Raw genomic sequence first — 20982 nt, 5'->3', positions numbered from 1 at the left:
CTACCACAGAAGACAGTTGAGGCCAATTCATTAAATATATTCAAGAAGGATTTAGATATATTTCTTAAGGCTAAGGGGATCAAGGGATATGGGGAGAAGGCAGGGACCGGGTACTGAATTTGGATGATCAGCCATGATCGCATTGAATGGTGGAGCAGGCTCAAGGGGCCGAATGGCCTGCTCTTGCTCCTATCTTCTATGTTTCTATCCCTGATTATAATCGCTCAACCATTGGTGGCCGTGCCTTCTGCTGCCTAGGCCCTATGCTCTGGAATTCCCTCCCTAAACCTCTCCACCTCGTTACCTCTCTTTCCTCCTTTAAGACACTCCTTAAACCTCCCTCTTTGATAACTTTGGTCACCTGCTCTAATTTAACCTTATGTGGCTCGGTGTCAAATCTTTTGTCTTATAATACTCCTGTGCAGCGCTTTGGGACGTTTTACTACATTGAAGGCGTTATATAAATAAAAGTTGTTATATATGTGTAATTGTTGGTATTGATCGTTATCATTGTATGCTTAATTCCTATGAAAGCCAATAAAAGCCTTTGAAATATATTATCTTTTAGAATAACATAACCTTATAAGGAAGAACATCCGTTCCCTCATACCTGCCATACATTCCCAAACGGCCTAACCGTGTAGTATAACAACCAGACATCATGCTGAGGTACCGAGCCCAACCCCTCAGATCTCAATAGTGAGTCAAGAGTGGACACAAGAGTATTTTAGTTACTACATTTCGCTGTGTGTGAATATCCTGTACCTTTCTCTGGGGAGGACGAATTTCGGTTGTTTCTGGCATCGCTTACTTAGGCTGAAGAGCTTGCGGACGGTCTTTTGCGCCTTGCTGAAGAGCACCTTCAGGCTGGCCTCCAGCTGCTCATAGCGGTGCTGGAGGCTAAAGTCCATTGTCCACAGCTGCAGGATGGTCGAGGCATTCAGGAAATACTCGGTCGGCAGCTTCTTCAGAAAAATCTTGAACTCATCTGTGCGAAGGAGCAGATAAAACATGGATTACACAAAGAGAAACAGTCCAAGAAGAGGATGCCCACTCTGTGAAAGAACGTGTACTGTGTGAATAAATATACGGGGGGTCAATATTGTTTCCAAAAATTGGGGAACTTTTTTTGCGCTGAAATGAAGAAATCGCTAACCACATGGTGTGACATCACATCTTTGAAAATGAAAATCCTCGCTGCCAATCGTAACACACTTGCAATCGTGATCCTTGGAGTGTTGGCTGGCTCAGTTAAGAGCACTATAGGACTGCGGTCCTGCTAACCGGCAGCATCGAGGCGAGCCGGTTCACATATCAGCATTCGCTGACGAGAAACCTCAGAGACCGTTTCCCGCTCCCCTCCCTGCCGTTCCTCCAAGAATACGAGGACACCTACATCTCTTTGAACACCAACATGTAATAATTTCTCACCAACTCACCCTCCCTCAATCCCCACTACTCTGAAGTTTAAAGAGAAAACTCACATAATCAGAGGGCACAGGGTGGAAGGTGTGGTAGGTGGCACCATTGCTGTATGTGCAAACTAATGTCAATCTGCTTGAGAGGTAAAGTTTGAAAGGATGGGGGCTATAGAAATGAGGGACAAAGCAGAGCGCTATGAATATACTGCAGTCTTCAGATATTCTCTCACATGGCAATGTCTACACATATTGATTGAACCAAAGTGCATAACAGTGCAGTATAACAACCATTTATATAGCATCTTGAATGAAGGCAATTGACAAAAATATAAAAATGGACACCTAGCAGAAGTGGGAAAGCTTGGAGAGGTGACCAAAGCATGATGGAATAGGTATTTTGAGAAGGGGAGGCAGAAGAGTGGAGTGAGGAAGAAGGTTTTCAGGAGTGAATTCCAGTGAATAGGGCTGAGGCCACTGAAAGCTCTGCCATCGATGGAATGAAAAGAGAGGACAACGCACAGGAAGTCAGAGTTACAGAAACTAAGGGTTCAGGACAGGAGTAAGTTGGAAGAGATAGTGTGCAATAAGGCCATGGAAGGATTTGTAGATGAGGGCAATGATTTTGAAATCGATATGTTGTGGGATAGACAGCCAATTAAGCCAGTGAGGATTCCTGTGATGAGACCTAGTGCAAGCCATGGTGTGATAACAGTGCAGTATCCATGGAGATAAAAGTGATTATTTATTCCTAAGGCACTATTTAGTCACAGAGCAAAAACAGCACACTGTCTTCCAGCTAAAACTGAGAAGCACCTCTTACCAGAGTATTAATTATTACTACCTCACTTGAACCAGGCAGATTTATACTCTTCAGAGGACTCCATTAGTGATGATGAGGAGGAATCGCAGGTCGGGAAAACAAGAAATGGGTAAGGGGCAGGTGACAAGGGGCAAGATGTTGCAGGACGGAGGCACTCATGGCAGAATCGTATTGTATAACCTGGTACAAGTGACAGGATGCCACCGTAGATGTGGTAGGTGAGCAAAGGACAGACTGGATAAAGGTGGCAATGCCACAGGAGTGGCAGACACACATTGGATTTGTTCAGTGCCTGGAGTCCCATCTTTCCGACAAAGAATAATGCATGATATGTATATATGTACACACGTGCATGTGTGTACGGGTTGAGAGAGGGAGTTATGGTGGCTTATACAAGGGGATGGTAAAGTCTATATACAATGGAGGGAAGGGCGAAGACCAATGCCAAAATGAAACAAAATAGAAGAGAAGATGCATTTATTCAGATAATTTGGAGAAGTGATGCTACATCTGGTTTTAACAGCCTGTAAATTGTAGCTGCTTTAAGTATACACTGTTGCTGTTGTTTTGGCAAAGTAACAAATTGGCTCAGTGAAAGTCGAAGAAAGAAAGGAGCAATTGTTCTGCCACATCGTAAAATTTTACAGCACTGATATACAGCTCCTGTTTGCCACCGCGACCAATGGAAAGTATAGAGATGCAAAGATTGAGAGGTGCAAAAGTCAGGGAAAACATAAAAAAAACTCAAAGTGGGTAAAAAGTTAAGAAAATTACTAGGGTGAAAGGCTTCAAGCTGGGAATGTCATACTCCCAGGAACAGTGATCGGCATATTATTTAAACCACACATATATTCTCGCCATGATCTGTCTGCTGCAGTAGTGTAGGGGGTTTGTAGATGATATGGGAATTTCATTGAATTTGATGAGCATTTTCTAATACCAACAGATATAAACCTTGGGAAGGATAGACAGGTATGAAGTTACAATATTGTAATAAACGTTATGTTTTTTGTTAACTCTCATGCTGCCTCACATCACCAATATGCACTAGAGGCATTTATTAAACTTCAAAAACATTTCCACAATAGAGGAACTCAATGTCATATTTTGACATAACGTTTAATAATAATAAATGTTTATCGACAAAAGCATCAGCTCTGTAATAAATGGAATCAAATGACACTTTGCATTATCAGTAACTTAAAATTATCAATCCCAACCATCCCACCACATTGAATCAAACTGCTCCTGTAGTATTGCAAAACATATTATACTGAAAGAAAGAATCTGACCATCAGGACCTCTACAAAACCAAATAGCAAGAATGTGATGAACTAAATGCATGTTACTTGAATCTGTTGTTTTGGTGACATCACAGGGAGAGCGGTTTTATAGAGTCATTGCTCTCGACACACTGACAGAACTGAAAGATGAACCTTTACACACACCGGGTGCTGAGATCTCTTTGTCCAAACTGACATTAATTAAGCTCCATTGTATTATCAGACTCAACAAATTCTTTCAAAGCTTGAACAATATCAGCAACCGTCACAGTTAAAACAATAAGGTTTTTTTAAATGGCAGATGGGCATGACTGAATCAAACCAAAGGATGATAAATATAAAAATTTCTGTAAGTGTCCAGATTCCAAGTAGGGTTGCCAACCCTCCAGGATTGTCCTGGAGTCTCCAGGAATTAAAGGTTAATCTTCTTGACTTCAGGGAAAATCAAAGGGGGGTTAAAAAGTGTTTTTCATTCATTTTCTTTGAGCATTTTTGTTTATTAGTTATGAAAATATTGGATATGGGGATAAAAGGTTGTTTGACTGGGCGAGGCGGATGGAGGCCGGAAGTCAAGTGAATAAATCTCCAGGAATACATCCAACCAGAGTTGGCAACCCTATTGATGAGACACCCTGTTTATAAACACAAGCCAAGTTTGAAACGTGTGCTGAAATTCAATGGGCTTTTTTGGCATCACACTTTTGCTGGCGAGAGGCCTGGATTGCTAGGTTTATTTCTGAGTTATCAGATCTGGGAGCTGTAGAGTACCTTTCACATCCCAACATCTGACATGCTCTTCCCACAATCCATTACTTTTTCTTGAAGCCTATTTTGTTTATTAACCATGCAGCCAGAATCATAGCTGCTGACACAGGGGCTCGACATATCTCATCAATACACCTGTGCCTCACTAAACCATTTGCCATGGTTGCCTGCAGTATAGCAAGGCTGCCCCCTTAACTGATACCTTCTGTTATTCCTATCCATTCTGGCCCCGGGTGGGGGTGGAGGGAAGGGGGTAAACTGACCTGACTCAGAGAGCAGCACAAAACCACAAGACTCATCCAATCGGTTTGCAGTCATTGGCACCTATTTTAAAGCTGATCAAAAAACAGCAGGGTTTGTACGCTTTGTGGAGCAGGAGTTCAATCAGAGGCTCTTCTACGTTTGGGGCAGAATTTGTGGCCTTTGAAATTTACCGTAAGTTCGGGATTTCCGCATGCACTAATCCCGAACTTGCAATCTGTCAAGTTCTGAATAGAAAGGTGATCCGCTGCGACTTTCAAATCCTCATTGCTGGTGAGAAGTTGGGCTAATTGCCCACCAACTGCACATCAATCACACAGGAAAATTTTACGGCTGGTGCAAACAAGCGCAGGAGCCTGTTTGCACAGCGTAAGGGGAGGGGAGGCAAGAAAATTGTATAAATACATAAAACACATAAAAGCGCCATGTATCAACCTACCAGGCAGCTGTAAAGGCTCGGTTTGAGGGATGAGGTCATTTTAAATCTTTTTCCTAAATCTTGCAGAGTCTTCCAGTAAATAACTGTACTTACTCCAAAGTATTCCCTGTGCTTTTTAAAGCCAAGTACTGCACTTGTCAAATAAATATTCACACCATTTAATTTGCAAGTTGACTGATGTCAGGCATCAGAGATTCCTGTTTCCTGATTGGCTAGTGAAAGGAGCAGTGCTCCACGTGATCCCAGGAACGCTTACGCACAACAGTGCGCCCCTGGGATCCATGGGCCACAACTCTGCAGCATTTCAAAGCAAGTTTTCGTTTGGGGCCTTGCACCAGGCAAGTACAGATTTCATTCAGCGGTCGGCGGCGCACTCCTTAGCTATGCCAAAGAACCGCAATTTTGGACCATTATGTTATTGTTTCCTTTGTTCTCCCTCCTCCGTTTTGTGATGTTACTCCACTTTCTTTAACCTTACTCAAACCTGCTCGCAATTCCCTGTCAATTGTGTTCTGGAACTGGCTACCAGAAGGTACACAAATGTAGCCCGGGTTCATTCCGCTCGTGTTGTATCCTCCCTCGCTGTGGAGCGGCTTGATGCCTTTTTGCATTGGGAATGTTCCAGGTGTGGGAGACAGCCACACCTCAGCACGGTGTGCCAGCAGGCTGCCAGATACATGCAGCACTTTTAATCTGGATTAGCTCCGTGTTAACTTTCTGCCCAGGATTTCAACCCTAATCGATGCCTGGCTTAAGCGCTATTCTGTAGGAATGCAGCAACACAGGAGTGGGAGCCGTGTTTGTGTAAGTATTCCCAAACCGAGTGCCCTCTCGTTTCAGTCAAGGGAAGTTGCCAAGTGGAAGCTAGGTGTGGCAAGGGATTGAAAATAAATCAAAGTATGACAGCAATCACTACCCAATTGCAACTCTACCCACCTCTGCACATTCTGAAGATGTTGAAGACAGGCCACCACTAAATCTCTGAATTCTGCAGCAACTGTCGTCTCAAAGTGTGGCCTTTGCCCTCTGTGCTGCCCTCTATTTGAGTTAATGCGAACTCCATCAATGAACTGCTAAGACGCCCCAACGTGGGTGCCAAGCCAAAAAAAAGCTGCTGCTCACCTGACACTTCAAACTCGTTGTTGTAGTTGGTCCAGGTGTCTGTTATCCACAGCAGGTTATCCTCCATGGCTTGGATGTCCATGTAAGGGCAGTTGCACTCTGGATATTTGGGCGTACACTGGCACCAGCAGTCATGGTCCTTGCAGATGAAGCTGCCCTCGGAGTTACAGGCAATGTAACTTAGAGCAGCCTCGACAAACCGCTCCCGTAAGTGCTCTGGCAGAATGGTCTGTAGGCCTGGAATCACAAGGACAATGAAAAGTTAGACACACACACACACACATACACACACAAATGGTCATAAAACTATAAACATGTTCTCACCAGAGCTTAGTCGTAAATGTGTGGGACTGAGCCATACACTCCAGGAGGGTGCTGAGTTAATGCAGCTCAGCCAGGGTAGTGGCAGGGATGCTACAAATGGGCTCAGCACCGCTGAGCTAGGGAAAGGGCGGGGGGGGAGGTGAATCAATCAGGGATCCCCCTGATATCACATTGGTGATCTTGCTGAAAATGTATGCATATAGAAGTCAGGGGAGGGCAGGAATGGGCTTGGCTGTAATGCGCTCCAGCATGGAACCTTGGGCCAAGTACCAAAGGGCTGCCAGTGTCTGTGGAACCCTATCACACCATGAGTCACTGAGAGCTGACAGTATCATTGGAACCATGTCCCAGCATAATTCAACGATGACAGCATGTGTCCGTGGCACTCTATCCCAGCACTAGCCACCAATGGCTGCCCTGGCATTAATCGGAGACTACCCATCTTGCCAATCTACATATGATAGCAATGGCCAGCAGGATACAACATCAACCACAGCCAGAAATTCAACTAAAACTACTTATCCTGCCAATCTGCTTCTAATCAGACAACACACAAGTATTCTCGTCAAGATATTGGATTTTAAAATACTTTAGAGTATTTTTGTATTCAGTGCTGTATTAAAGGAGTACTGTACTATCGGAAGTGCCATATTTCGGATATGGTGATTTACCAAGGCCCCGTCTGCTGTCTCAGGTGGATGTAGAAGATCCTATTGCTATGGCACTATTGGATGAAGAGCAGAGGAGTTCTTCCGGTGTCCCAGTCAATATGTCTCCCTGAATCAACATCGCTAAAACAGATTATCTGCTCAATTATCTCATTGTTGTGCTCAAATTGGCTGCTGCATTTCCCTACATTGCAAAATTACTTCACTGGCTGTGAAGCGTTTGGGACATCCTGAAGTGATATACAAATAAAAGCACTTTCTTTTCTTTACTGCGCTAATTTGTCATGCACAAATTCACAAATTAAATTTGGAGGGCAAAACTACTATAAACTGTTTAAAGTCGCCAAGTATTTGGTGAGAATATTTATGTGTTGACTGAGTAGAAACAGATTGGCAGAATAAATAGTTTGAGCTGTGCTGTGGTTGATGTTGCACTCTGCTAACCATGGCTATCGTATGTAGATTGGTGCTCCCTCGACTGGTCAGCCTATTCTCAGGGAGGGAGGAGGGTCTCGACTAGCGCTGGGGGGATTAAAGGCCTGCGTTACTCACAGAACATGGCTTTCTTAAAGAGGAGCTTAACTTGTTTAAGGAAGGGCAGTGGATTGGACTCCATGGGAGGCTTGACTTAAAGAGAATAGGTTCAACCAACCTGAGGAAAAGATGGGGAGAGGGCCTTACTCTGCTTGAAGAGGGGATTTGGTTGATCCAGGAGGAGGAGGAGGACCTGACCTGCGTGGCTGGTGTTGGCGGAGTGGGTGGCGGCGGAGTAGCGCGGTTGGGATTGTTGTAAGTTTTCTCTCCTGGTGGGAGGATGACAGGCTATAAAATATGCAGGGAAAACGAGTTTGGTTTAGCAGTGTATTCATCATCCCAAAACTTCCTTTGACATGATGCTGTATTACCACTTACAGATAATGGGCTGAGTGCAATAATTCCCAGGAGAGTTATATATTGCAATAGCATTTTCATCAATAGACTTCAAGCTAAATCAATGTACATTATTTTCGTGCATTTCTAAACTCACGAAGCTTGTTATCAAGATATACTGAGCAAAGATTCAACATTGACTCGTTGTGCATCTCCTGTGGATAAACCACAGATACTGACATCGCACAGAACTGGTCTCTGCAGGAGCTACACAGCACCGAAGAAAGGCATATCACACTCAAATGCCACACAGCAGCAACCCACTCCTGTTGATATAACACAGGCACTAAAACCAAACAGGAGTTTTGGCTGCCGGCCTCCCAAACTCGAAAACAAGCAATAGCTTCCAACAAGCCAACTCAGGCAAAAGGGGCAACTCAAGAATGGACCCAAATACAAGCCCATGGCATGTGAAAACAGATAATAACACTGAAAGAGCACCACGACACAGGCTTGGGACTTACGCTGCAGGTATACCCAAAATTCCTTCTTTTGAATGGACGAAAAAGACTACTGAAGCACACGAAAAACCAAAAGGGAACACAAGTATTGAGGTCAACAAGTTTATCATCTAGAGCAATTTGGGGCATTCCCCAGCCTTGAGAAAATTTAGAATTTTGATATTTCAATTGGTGCCATTTTCCAGTATTTTGGAATCTACAATAAACATGTTTTTCTATCCAAAAAGGAAAGAATTTTTGCTGAGTTTTATTTGAAAATGACTCTCCATTTACCATTTTTGGGAATGAATTCTTCTGCTTTATGCTTTATAACGTCTTGCTCTCAGTTACTGGGGCAAAACGTTTTAAGGAATTTACTCTTTGTTAAATGGTGGATTCCGGCAAGGGCTATCAGCAGTATATTTAGAATTGTTGCAGAATTGTGCCTTCCCTTCTCCCCACATTCCCATTAACTGGTATTACATTTCTAGGGGGAACTTGGAGCATGTTCCCCTGAAAATTTTAAATCTTTGCATTTAAACATTGCATTATGATTAACTTTAAACACTGTGAAACTTCACAATTCATAGATTATTAATCAGAACAAAAACAAAAAAAGCACTGCATGATATTGGGGTTTTTAGCAGACCAGCCAGACCCAGCTTCCAGCAAAAGCTACTCCAATGGTCACTCTTTCTCCCTGTGCTTTACCTCATTAGTTTGATATCAAAGTCAAACCAATTGAACAATTCAGAACTCTGCTTGGTAAAGTAATTTGAAAAAGATGCTGGAGCGATGGGTTTATGTAGGGAGGGAGTGCAGGTGGGTGTATACCCGAAATACACATGGATATGTGCACTCATCACTGTCGATGGTTCTCTGTAGCCTTATGGTTGTATTCATTGAAACCTTTATCACCCTTTGCCTTTGCAAAAATAAAAAAATACTTTGATAGGGTTGTCAGCTTTTGCCAAGCTTGAAACTGAACAGTGGGTGGAACAGAAAGTTAAAATCCAAGCAGTACATTTACCACTTGTTTCCCGCCCAGTAGCTATTTTAATTGTGCTGTTTCCTTGGGCAGTTGAGGTGCCTGCCTGACTCAGGCTGAAGCCTCATAAATATATGCAATTTGGCATCCTATCATTGGGACAGGACCCCGATGCTATGTTCACAGTCTACAGAGCGACATTCCGCTTAGTAAAATCTAATGGACACCCATGTGGAGGCTCATTCAGGTAACTGTGGGGCCCGGAAGAGTAATCCTCACCTTCCAAGCCCTACAAAGAAAGTCGGGGACGCAGTCACTCCGAGCTGCCCCCCACTTCACACCTGTGAAACGCCCCCACCCCCACATATGATTTACCTGATTGTTGGCCTGGCAGCCTCCAGGCCACCTAATCTTTGAGGGCCCAAAGCTGGCGAGCTGCCTCTGGACACCTCTGTTTTGGATGGCCAGCGGGATGTTAATGAGGCTCAGTTGTTGAAGTGGACCAGACTTCCCACTGCAGCTCCCAGGAGGGCGGCTCATGCCTTCTGCCGGCTTCTCACTGGGGTTTTAAAATTCTCCCTTAAGATCCTACAGGAGGCATTTCCCGGGGCTCTAACCCAGACATTACTCAAGGAGACCGCTCCCATGACATATATTTCCCAGATACTAAGGGGTTGCAATGATGCTGAATGATATAAGTAATGAACTGATTTCTAAGGCATTCCTCTGCTCACTATTTTAACAAAGATGTGTGAGTTCTCCAAAACGGGTTCAAATAATGGAGAGACAAACATCACTTGGACAAGCTCAAATGTTGGTTACTGTTACTGCACAGTGTGATTCCAACCTCGGAGACGACATGGAAACAGCCTTCTCCAATCAAACATCAGTCTGTACCACCCAACTGGAAGGCTGACAAATCTACTTCACACTCTCCAAACAGTTTGCGATGAATATTCTTCTTTAAAAATATCTGAATTAAAATGTAAAATGTCAATAACTAGTCTTGCAGCATCTCAATTGATTTGCCAGTGTATAAATACAGGTGGTTGTGAATTATAGAAAGTCATACCAGGGAACTTCACAACTTATGTATGTGTCGGATATTTAAGGTACATCATGTGCCATTTCATTTGTAACCAGTTAATATCCTCATATGTAATTGATTTCTATTGCTCTTGAACTCTTTCACTGTATTGTATATTACACAATACTCCACCTTCTATTATGTAGCACACTGTTACAGAATATAACACTTCACTTTATATTATATTACGCCATGTTACAGAGTATAACGCGGCACCTTCTATTATGTAACACACTTATAGAATATAGCACTGCCCCTTATGTAACACACTGTCACAAAGTATAACACTGCACTTTGTATTATATAGAGCATTGTACAGGGCATAGCATTGCACTTTATATTATGTAATACACTGTGTAGAACTGGGTATAACACATGTATGTAACAATGCACTCTGCAGTTTAAATTTCCTTTGTGGGCTACTTTTGGTTCTTTTATGTGAAATTCTTGCCTGGGCTATTTTAATCCAACATTAACTTGTTGAGTATGAAAACAGCACAGACAAATATTTAACACAAACCTCTGAATCAATGCACTAAAAATACCGCGCAGAGCAACTGAAAGTGTTCTTTGCTAATGGAGTGCAACTCAATACTTACATGATAATGCATTGTGTATTATTGGCTGTAATGCTCCTACATACTTCATATATAATATGCAGTGGGATTGACAGTCGCACATATAAATTCAGATGCTACTGAAAAAGCATCTACAAATCCAGTGGATAGCTATTAATTCATCTTTCTGACTGATGGACACATGAAAATAATTGGCCAGGATGTCAGCAGAACTCCCTGCTCTTTTTCAAATAGTGTCATGGGACCTGAACAGGCAGATGGGTCTTTGATTTAATATTTCATTTGAAAAATGGCACCTCTGACAATGCAGCACTCCACTGAAGTGTCAGCCTAGATTATGTGCACAAGGCTTGGAGGGGGACTGTGAACCCATAACCTTCTGGATTCAATGGCAAGCATGCTACCACTGGGCTAAGCTGACACATGCAAAGCAAAGCCATTGTCTGCAACTCCCAAATCATTTTCCAATGTTTTACTTTCTTGGTGCATTCTCAGTGATGGGCCACAAAAGCCCCCTTCCCTCCTGAATCTTCTGAAAGGCTTCAGATAGGTAACCAAGGGAACAGCACAGCCCCATCCATTGGATACAATTGTGATCAAGACCTCCATCTGAGGCTAAGAAAGAAAATAAAGGAGTGTGAAATTTATGCCAAGTCAGCCAGCTGGGTTGAAAGTCAGCTTGGCAAGAGAAAGCAGAAGATGGTGATAAAGCAACACTGTTTGTGCGGAAAGCAGTAACTACTCGGACTCAGCAGACCTCTCTGTTCAAGCACATTTGTTGTTTTTCTTCTTAATTCATACTTGTTTTTTTTTTGCATTCATCAATGTTATGAGTGTCAATGACACCAAAGGCACCCTCTGGGCAACCAGTGTGAAAATTCTTCCATTGCAACCCAACAATGTGTAGAAACTCCAACCTGAAGCAGGCCCCACTCCCCTGAAACATTGTCAATTTTACCATTTCCTACACCAGCCATGGTGGGAATTCGGGGATTAAGATGCCCACCACCATCAAACTGCCCATTGGCACTCATTGGTTAGGCTCACACATGAAGAACAGACACTCAGGTGATGCAATGGAAGGTGACCTCTGTATGTGGAACCATATCTGAGTAAGAGTTAACACTATCAGGAGAGGAGGGGAATAAACGGAAGGCTACATTTTTCTTTAATGTATCTGCAGTAGATGGAATCCAGTGGCAAAAGTAGAAAAGGAGAAAGATTTGGGGCTGACTACCAATCAAATCACCAAAAATATATTAAATAGAGAAGGCAGCTTTCAACTAACGTCACCACACCTCAATATGCTGGATTATTATCAAACAAGGGAATTTAGAAGTTGTTGTAAAGCCATTCCAAGTCATTGTGAAGGTAGCCTTCAGAGCATTATCTGGAGTTTTGGGCTTCTTTCTTTCAAAAGTTAGGTGCAAAAACTCATGGTAATAGAAAAGATCACAGAGACAAATCTGTGGGAGACTTTAATACAACTGAACCTTGAGTGGAACTTCCATTAGCTACACTCCTTTTTATCTGACTTCCCAATTACTCTGGAGAATTTGCACAGGGCAAAGCTTCACGCAAGGAACGGTTCCATTGCAGAGTCTGGCAACATCAATCTCCTGACAACCATAAATCAACCTCATGGCCCGAGAAAGATGAGGTAGAGTTGATATTTATTTATAATGTAGGAACATAGGAGTAGGCCATTTATCCCCTTGAGCCTGTTCTGCCATTCAATTAGATCATGGCTGATTTGTATTGTAACTACATCTACCCACCTTGGTTCTGTAACCTTTAATACTCTTACCGAACAAAAATTTATCAATCTCATGTTTGAAATTTTCAACTGACCTAGCCTCAACAGCTTTATGGGGGACAGAGTTCAAGATTTCCACTACCCTTGTCTTTCTTTCCGTGCCTATGTAATTCCTGCACCGCATGTGTAAGACCAAGGTTCAACAGCTCTCAGTTACCACGAATTTTCAATATCCCTGGAGGGATTGGAGGACCAGGAGCTAAGGTAGCACAGCAAAGACAGGAGAGATAAGTAAGTGGGACCTTGTGCAGGATAGCATATGAGTAGCAGCGTTTTGGATGAGCTGAATTTTAAGGAGGGTGCAGGATGGGAGGCCAGCCCGGAGAGCACTGGAATAGTAGAGTCTGGAGATGACAAATGCATGGCTGAGAGTTTCATTGGCAGCTGGGCTGAGGCAGGCGATATGGAAGTAGGCGGTCTCTTGATGGAGCGGATATGGGGTTAGAAACTCAGCTCGGCTCCCCGCTGCGAGCTCTGCATTTTTTTTGGTATCAGCTGAGTGCCGGGCTGACCGATCGCGGCACTCAGCCCGCTTCCGGTGCTCAGAAATTTTTTTTCCCCCAAAATCGGCAATTTTTTTCATGTCGGCCGGCCACCGTGCCTTTAAGTTGCGCCTCGCAAGCGGCCAGCCTCAGTGTTCGCGACCCCTGCAGCAGTCAGTAACATCGCCCGGTCTTGTTCAGCCTGAGACAATGGCCAAGGAGGGGCATGGAATCAGTGGTGAGATTACGTATTGTGTGGTCGAAGATGATGTCTTCAGCCTTCCCAATGATTAATTGGAGGAAATTGCAGCTCATCCAAGACTGGATATCGGACAAGCAGTCTGATAACAGATAGGCAGTGGCGAGGTAGAGCTGGGTGTCATCAGTGTACATGTGGAAGCTGACCCTATGTCTACAGATGAAGTTCCCAACGGGCAGCATGTAGATGAGGAAGAGGAGGGGGCCAAGGATAGATTCTTGGTAGGCTCTGGAGGTAATGGTGTGGAAGGTAGAGAAGCCATTGCTGGAGATACTCGGTTAGGGTTATCTCATTGAGCAGGACAACAGAGGAGAGCCAAGACATTTTGATTTTCAACATTTTTTGTTGAATTTCCCTGCATTTTAAAGTGTAATGTAATTCTTTTCCTTGACTGCTTTTTCGGATCTTTTGAAGTGCTCTCTCTTTTCCATATGCATTTGGATTTTTTTTGTCTTGCTATTGAAATTCAGATCTTTACCATCTTCTTTTGGCTGAGACATGAAACCAAAGACCTGCCTGCTCTCTCAGGTGGATGTAAACCATTCCATGGCACTATTCGAAGAAAAGCAGGGTACTTCTCCCAGTGTCCAGGCTAAGACCAATACTAAACAGTGGTAAAACTACAATTACCAGGTCATTTGTCTCATTGCTGTTTATGGGATCTGGCTGTACACAATTGGCTGACATGTTTCCCTATATTACAACAGTGACCACACTTCGAAAGTGTTTTGTGATGTCCTGAGGTCATGAAAGGTGCGATAGAAATAAAATTATTTTTCTATAGCCCTGTTCTTTCAATCCATGAGTAATGAAATGGGACTTCAAGTAGTTAAATTCAAAAACTCTATCCAATCCAAATGGGTGCATCTGATATAAAACAAGTATGGAAGTAAACTAAAATGCGCTGGGTTGTTTTATGAGAAAATGCTATTTAATAAAATACATTCTATACCATTAGGTAGTTTGACTAAATTTGGAAGCAAATAACTCAGGAGAGTTTATCTAGTGTTACGAACATATTACCGGGTCTAAAGACCACACTCACTCAGCGTTCATCTTTGGATTAAATCTGTCACTTTTGTTTTGCACTCTGGAGCGCTCCAGTTTCAGTCTGTTTCCTTTTACTGTTTGTGCAATTTCATACTTAAATAAACTGAATTCATTTTCTACCACTTGATCTCTGGTCTTTCTGTTATAGCATCCAAACTTTAAATTAAACCGTCTCCCACAAGTGTTCATGAAAGACTGAAGGGTTAATTACAGTCCTAGCCCTTTTGGGCTATCCCAGATCAGGCGTATTCCCCAGACGTTCACTCTCAACTTAAGTTAGAGATAGCCGAATTCCATAAGATGCTTAAATGGGTCTAAAGGTTCAGGCTATCTCTCCCTAAAGGAAAGGAATGACTAAAGATGTTACCGTCCTCCGGATAGTACTTTTAATAAGTTGAACTAGACTGTAACCTTCCGGATATTATAAGGGTCTGGAATAGCCCCCAGAATTCTGCAACTCCTTACAAAAGAGTGGACAGAATTTGTGGGTTCTCGCGTCTATACAGAATTACTCTTTGAGACAATTCTAAAAATATATAGTTTTATTTAAGAGCCGACATTCAGTTAACATCTGTTGAATCAGTCGCAACATTAAAGTCAAGGGAAGATCATGTCTGACCAATTTGATTGAATTTTTCGAGGGGGTGACTAGGTGTGTGGATGAGGGTAGTGCAGTGGATGTGGTTTACATGGATTTCAGTAAGGCTTTTGATAAAGTCCCGCATAGGAGACTGGTCAGGAAGGTAAGAGCCCATGGGATCCAGGGTGCCTTGGCACATTGGATCCGAAACTGGCTTAGTGGCAGAAGGCAGAGGGTGATGGTGGAAGGTTGTTTTTGTGACTGGAAACCTGTGTCCAGTGGGGTACCGCAGGGATCGGTGCTGGGTCCCTTGCTGTTTGTGGTCTACATTAATGATTTGGATGTGAATGTAAAAGGTATGGTCAGTAAGTTCGCAGATGACACGAAAATTGGTGGGGTGGTAAATAGCGAGGCGGGAAGCCTCAGGCTACAGGACGATATAGATGGGTTGGTCAGATGGGCGGAACAGTGGCAAATGGAATTTAACCCTGAAAAGTGTGAGGTGATGCATTTTGGATGGACTAACAAGGCAAGGGAATACACAATGAATGGTAAGACCCTAGGAAAGACAGAGGATCAGAGGGACCTTGGTGTGCATGTACATAGATCCCTGAAGGCAGCACAACAGGTGGATAAGGTGGTTAAAAAGGCATATGGGATACTTGCCTTCATTAGCCGAGGCATAGAATATAAGAGCAGGGAGGTTATGATGGAGCTGTACAAAACGCTGGAGTACTGTGTGCAGTTCTGGTCACCACACTATAGGAAGGATGTGATTGCTTTGGAGAGGGTGTAGAGGAGATTTACCAGGATGTTACCTGGGCTGGAGCGCTTCAGCTATGAAGAAAGACTGGACAGGCTGGGGTTGTTTTCCTTGGAGCAGAGAAGGCTGAGGGGGAACCTGATTGAGGTATACAAAATTATGAGGAGCATAGATAGGGTGGATAGAAAGGAACTTTTCCCCTTAGTAGAGGGGTCAATAACAAGGGGGCATAGATTCAAGGTAAGGGGCAGGAGGTTTAGAGGGGATTTGAGAAAAAACTTTTTCACCCAGAGGGTGGTTGGAATCTGGAACTCACTGCCTGAAAGGGTGGTAGAGGCAGGAACCCTCATAACATTCAAGAAGTATTTGGATGAGCACTTGAAATGCCATAGCATACAAGGCTACGGACCAAATGCTGGAAAATGGGATTAGATTAGATAGGGCTTGATGGCCGGCGTGGATGCGATGGGCCAAAGGGCCTCTTTCTGTGCTGTATAACTCCATGACTCTATGACTCTAATTCAAAATACAATTAGCTTACATTTATTATTTCTCAGAGATCCTTATTCTCAAATCTTTACTTCATTACATTTCTTATTTCTTACTTATTTCTAAATCCAGATTATCCACCAAAAATCAATACCTTGATCTTACCCGAGACTCAAAGTTAAAAACTTACAGAGATGCCTCTGGAAAGTTGAGAAATGCCCTGCCCGTTCAGCGTGTTCTGACGTTCTGTTTGAAAAGCTCTTATTTTTATACTCTTTTGGCATTGGTTTCTTCTTTGATGTTCTCTGCTGATGTCAGCTAATTGTCTTTATTGATACCTCTTTCAAATGCTTTCTATTCTTACTATCAACTATAGCATGCATAATTATTTCTCTACCTTTAGGTGTTCCAAAAACCATCATAAAAACAATGACAGCTATGGTTTTTGTTTGATGTAATTCTTACAAAATGCTTTCCATTCAATTCTTAATATTGGCGTAACTGCTTTTTAGCAGACATTTTGACTCCATTCTGCTTCAAGTTTAATACAAACACAATGCAATTGCTTGGTGTCATCTATTTGATGTCATATCTTCAAAGTCTTGTTGGTATGGTTTTTACTATATCTAAATTAAAGACACTTTGACCAGGGTGGTTCATGCATTTCTAGCTATCTCAATTGGTTGCATATTTAATCTTATGGTTCCTGTTTTCCAAGTTGAACATAAAACTATTTGACCAGCAGATGTTTCTTTACTTGATGTCATGTTTTCAAAGGCACATGCCTCTTTTAATGTTTGTGTTTCTGTTTCAATGTGTTAGCTCTTCACTTAAACTGGGCATTCTCATTGTGTTCATTGCAAACCATAGTCTTTTCGGAAGCACCAATGGTTTGCTTCAATCTTTCATTGTTTTAGCATATTTAACTAATTCCCATTTCAAAGCTTGTTTACAACTTTGTTATCAACTGATCTTCTCTCAGAAGCCTGTATTCTGTTTACAGCCTTGTCTGCTGAGACTTTTGTCTTTTAAATTCAGTATGTCTTTTATTAATAATATTAGAATTCTGTTCATAGTATCGTGTATTTCTCTGAATCATGGCTATTCCTTCACAAGACAAGGATCAGCAATAGGAATGTGGGGAAACTGCGGCAATCACACTGACACAGATAGGAATAATACTGGGAAACTGGAGCAATCAAACTGACACAGAGAGGAATAATAGGAGGAAGCTCCGCAATCACTCGGATGCTGATGGGAATAATCTGAGGAATCTACAGCAATCACAACACTAATCAGAGTAATACAAGAAAACTGGAGCAACCACGCTGACACTGATAGGAATAACACGAGGAAACTCTGACAATCACAGTGACGCAGAGGAATAATATTAGGAATCTCCAGCAATCACAGCGACACTGATAGGAATAATACAAGGAAACTGGGGCAATCACTCCAACACGGAGAGGAATGATATAAGAAAACTCCAGCACACGACCCTGACTACAACGGGAATAATAGGTGTAAGCGGCTATTAAGAATGTATGAGTTTGCTGTAATTGTGCTACAATGATACACGATGGAATTGGGCTGCAGTCATCTTGTACTTTTAGTATTTTAATACATCTTGTAAATTACTGAATTATTCATAGGAACCCCAGCAGTTACTGCTGATGTTGTAGGAACAACAACCAGCTTGGCACATGAATAATAGAACAAGGCTTCAGTCATTGTACCTAGACTTGAGGGAATAAGAAAAGTAAAGCACAATATACATCAGCAGTTATAGGAATGAAAGGAGAAATTTGAGCAATCGCACCTGTACTGACCTTGTAAGTGAATTTTGTTCTCAGGACTTTGTACCAGAACTGAACTGACAGAGTCTAGGTTGTCGTAGTTACTGCATCCAAGAGGCCCTGTTCTGGTTTCAGTTACCTGGACAACCAGAGAAAGAGGAAAGATTGTCAGTGAAGGTCTTATAATATTTCACTCATTTGCCCTCACCACTAGCTTTCAACTGGATGACAGGAATTTAACAGGACTTATCCTGAAAATGTCAAATTCCTGGGTGCAAAGTAGAAATGGAGATTATTTTTTTGATAATATATCTTGCCTTTTATTTCTTGATATTGGTAAACTTTCCAATTTAAGTGCGGCCTTGAACTTCACAAATCTCTCAGTTTGGTTCTTCACTCGGACTAGGCCGAGTTGCACATTATGGGGGAGTGATTTTCTTTATTTGTAATACTAGCGTAGCAGATATACTGTGGCGTTGCTCATGGGGCAATTCAGAGATTGCGTTTTTGCAAGGGGTTGGCTGCAGTGAGGTGCGGAACATGTATCTCCAGTGAAAGGATTTTGTAAAAAAAGTTTACAAGAGATCTCTCCAGAGACACACAACGTGAGTGTTTTTCTTTTAACTGGTTTCTTGAAAATCAATAATTGTATTTTCCTGGTCTGTTGCAGACAGATAATTCAATAAATTTGTTCCCCTCATACCAAAAATATATAAGACTGTATATGATACAGACATGGAATTCTTCATTTTTATTATCAAGCGCTTTTGTTGTGGGTTTCACAGCAAACAGAGGGGGATTTATAAAACTTAAGAGATCAACTAATTTACATCTTTCCATATTTACCAAAATTCTCTGCAAATACTTTGTGTTATCAAAAAATAAATCAGTTAAACATTTAAATTCAGCACATTTATTCAGAACTGTCCTCCAAACTTCAATAGTGATCAAGGCCTTCCAGAACTTTCTACTTTTTATATGAATAATGTTGTTTGTCAGTTCAATATGAACTTAAATACAGTAAAAAGGAATGTCGCTGGTGTGACCATTTAGAATACAGTACAAAAAATAAATCATTCCTTTTGGAGTTTACTTACTGGTTCTCTTCTTGGCTGTAGCTACATAATTGGTTGATCAATTGAACCCAGAAGGTACTGGTGCAGGGATTGCCATCAGTCGGAGCAAATGTTACCAGTGGTGTCCCATAGAGGTCTGTTTTGGGACCACTTTTGTTTAATATCTTTATAAATAAGGAAGTTATGATGAACCTTTATAAAACACTGGTTCGGCCTCAACTGGAGTATTGTGTCCAATTCTGGCACTGCACTTTAGGAAGGATGTGAAGGCCTTAGAGAGGGTGCAGAAAATATTTACGAGAATGATTCCAGGGATGAGGGACTTCAGTTACGTGGATAGACTGGAGAAGCTATGGTTGTTCTCCTTGGAGCAGAGAAGATTGAGAGGAGATTTGATAGAGGTGTTCAAAATCATGAACAGAGTAGATGGAGAGAAACTGTTCCCAGTGGCGGAAGGGTCGAGAGCCAGTGGACACAGATTTAAGGTGATTGGCAGAAGGTCCAAAGCGACATGAGGAAAAAAATTTTTACGTAGTGAGTGGTTATGATCTGGAATGCACTGCCTGAAAGGGTGGTGGCGGCAGATTCAATCGTGACTTTCAAAAGGGAATTGGATAAGTACCTGAAGGAAAAAAAAATTGCAGGGCTACGGGGAAAGGGCGGGGGAGTGGGACTGGCTGAAGTGCTCTTGCAGAGAGCTGGCATGGGCTTGATGGGCCGAATGGTCTCCTTCTGTGCTGTAACCATTCTATGATTCTATGAAATGATCTGGCATTAGGAGTCACAAACGCAGTGGCTAAATTTGCATTTGCTACACAGCTAATGAAGGTGGTAGACTCCAAAGGTGAACAGGATAAGCTAAAGGAGGATTTGAATATACCTGGGAACTGGGCAGACAGGTGGCAGATGAAATTCAATGTAGAGAAAAGCAAAGTGCTTTGCATGGGGACAAAAAGCCAGGAAGAGACTACTACTTAAATAGAAAGAAAATAATGTGCATGGAAAATGAAAGCAAGCTGGGGGTCCCGATTGACAATAATTGACACTGTTGCAACAATGTTTGGTGACCGTGAGTAAAGCAAGTACGATGTTGGGATGTAATAAAAGGTCAATATTGAGCCAAAATAGTGAGGTAGTCCTGCCACTTTATAAATCATTGGTGCGACCACACTTACAATACTGTGTACAGCTCTGGTTACCAAAGTACAAAAAGGATATTGCAGCAATTGAAAGGATACAGAAGAGAGCAACCAGATAAACTGAGGGGACAAAGGGATTGGTTATGAGGAGTGATTATGTAAATTGGGCATGTTCTCAGTGGAAAGGAAAAGGTTGAGAGGTGATATGATTGCTGATTTTTAGGATTCTAATGGGACTAGATAATATAGAGCATGACAAGTTGTTTCACCTTGTCCAGTGGAGTAGAACCAAAGGACACGGCCTGCTCTTGAGGGAGGGCCAGTTCAAAACTAAACTATAGAAACATTATTACAGTGAGCGAGTGGTCAATCTATGGAACAGAATCCCTAGGGAGACAGTGGAAGC

General features: G+C 42.3%; 1 protein-coding gene across 1 annotated transcript in view; it reads right to left on the bottom strand.

Moving 5' to 3' along the window:
- Positions 1-20982, bottom strand: part of brinp2 (bone morphogenetic protein/retinoic acid inducible neural-specific 2) — a gene marked incomplete at its 5' end in the record, with an annotated part of 64944 nt that overhangs the window by 25213 nt on the left and 18749 nt on the right. Inside the window, 3 exons of the mRNA XM_085978000.1 lie at positions 766-988; positions 6112-6348; positions 18395-18500. Of these exons, the coding sequence (XP_085834126.1) occupies positions 766-988; positions 6112-6348; positions 18395-18500 (566 nt within the window). The remainder of the gene's footprint in view (positions 1-765; positions 989-6111; positions 6349-18394; positions 18501-20982) is intronic.

Source organism: Somniosus microcephalus, chromosome 3 (assembly GCF_052327205.1).
Source record: "Somniosus microcephalus isolate GS21.2 chromosome 3, FLI_Smic_1.0, whole genome shotgun sequence".
NCBI lineage: Eukaryota > Metazoa > Chordata > Chondrichthyes > Squaliformes > Somniosidae > Somniosus > Somniosus microcephalus.
Note: the sequence above shows the minus strand (reverse complement) of the source record. Positions and strands in the feature narration are given on the sequence as shown.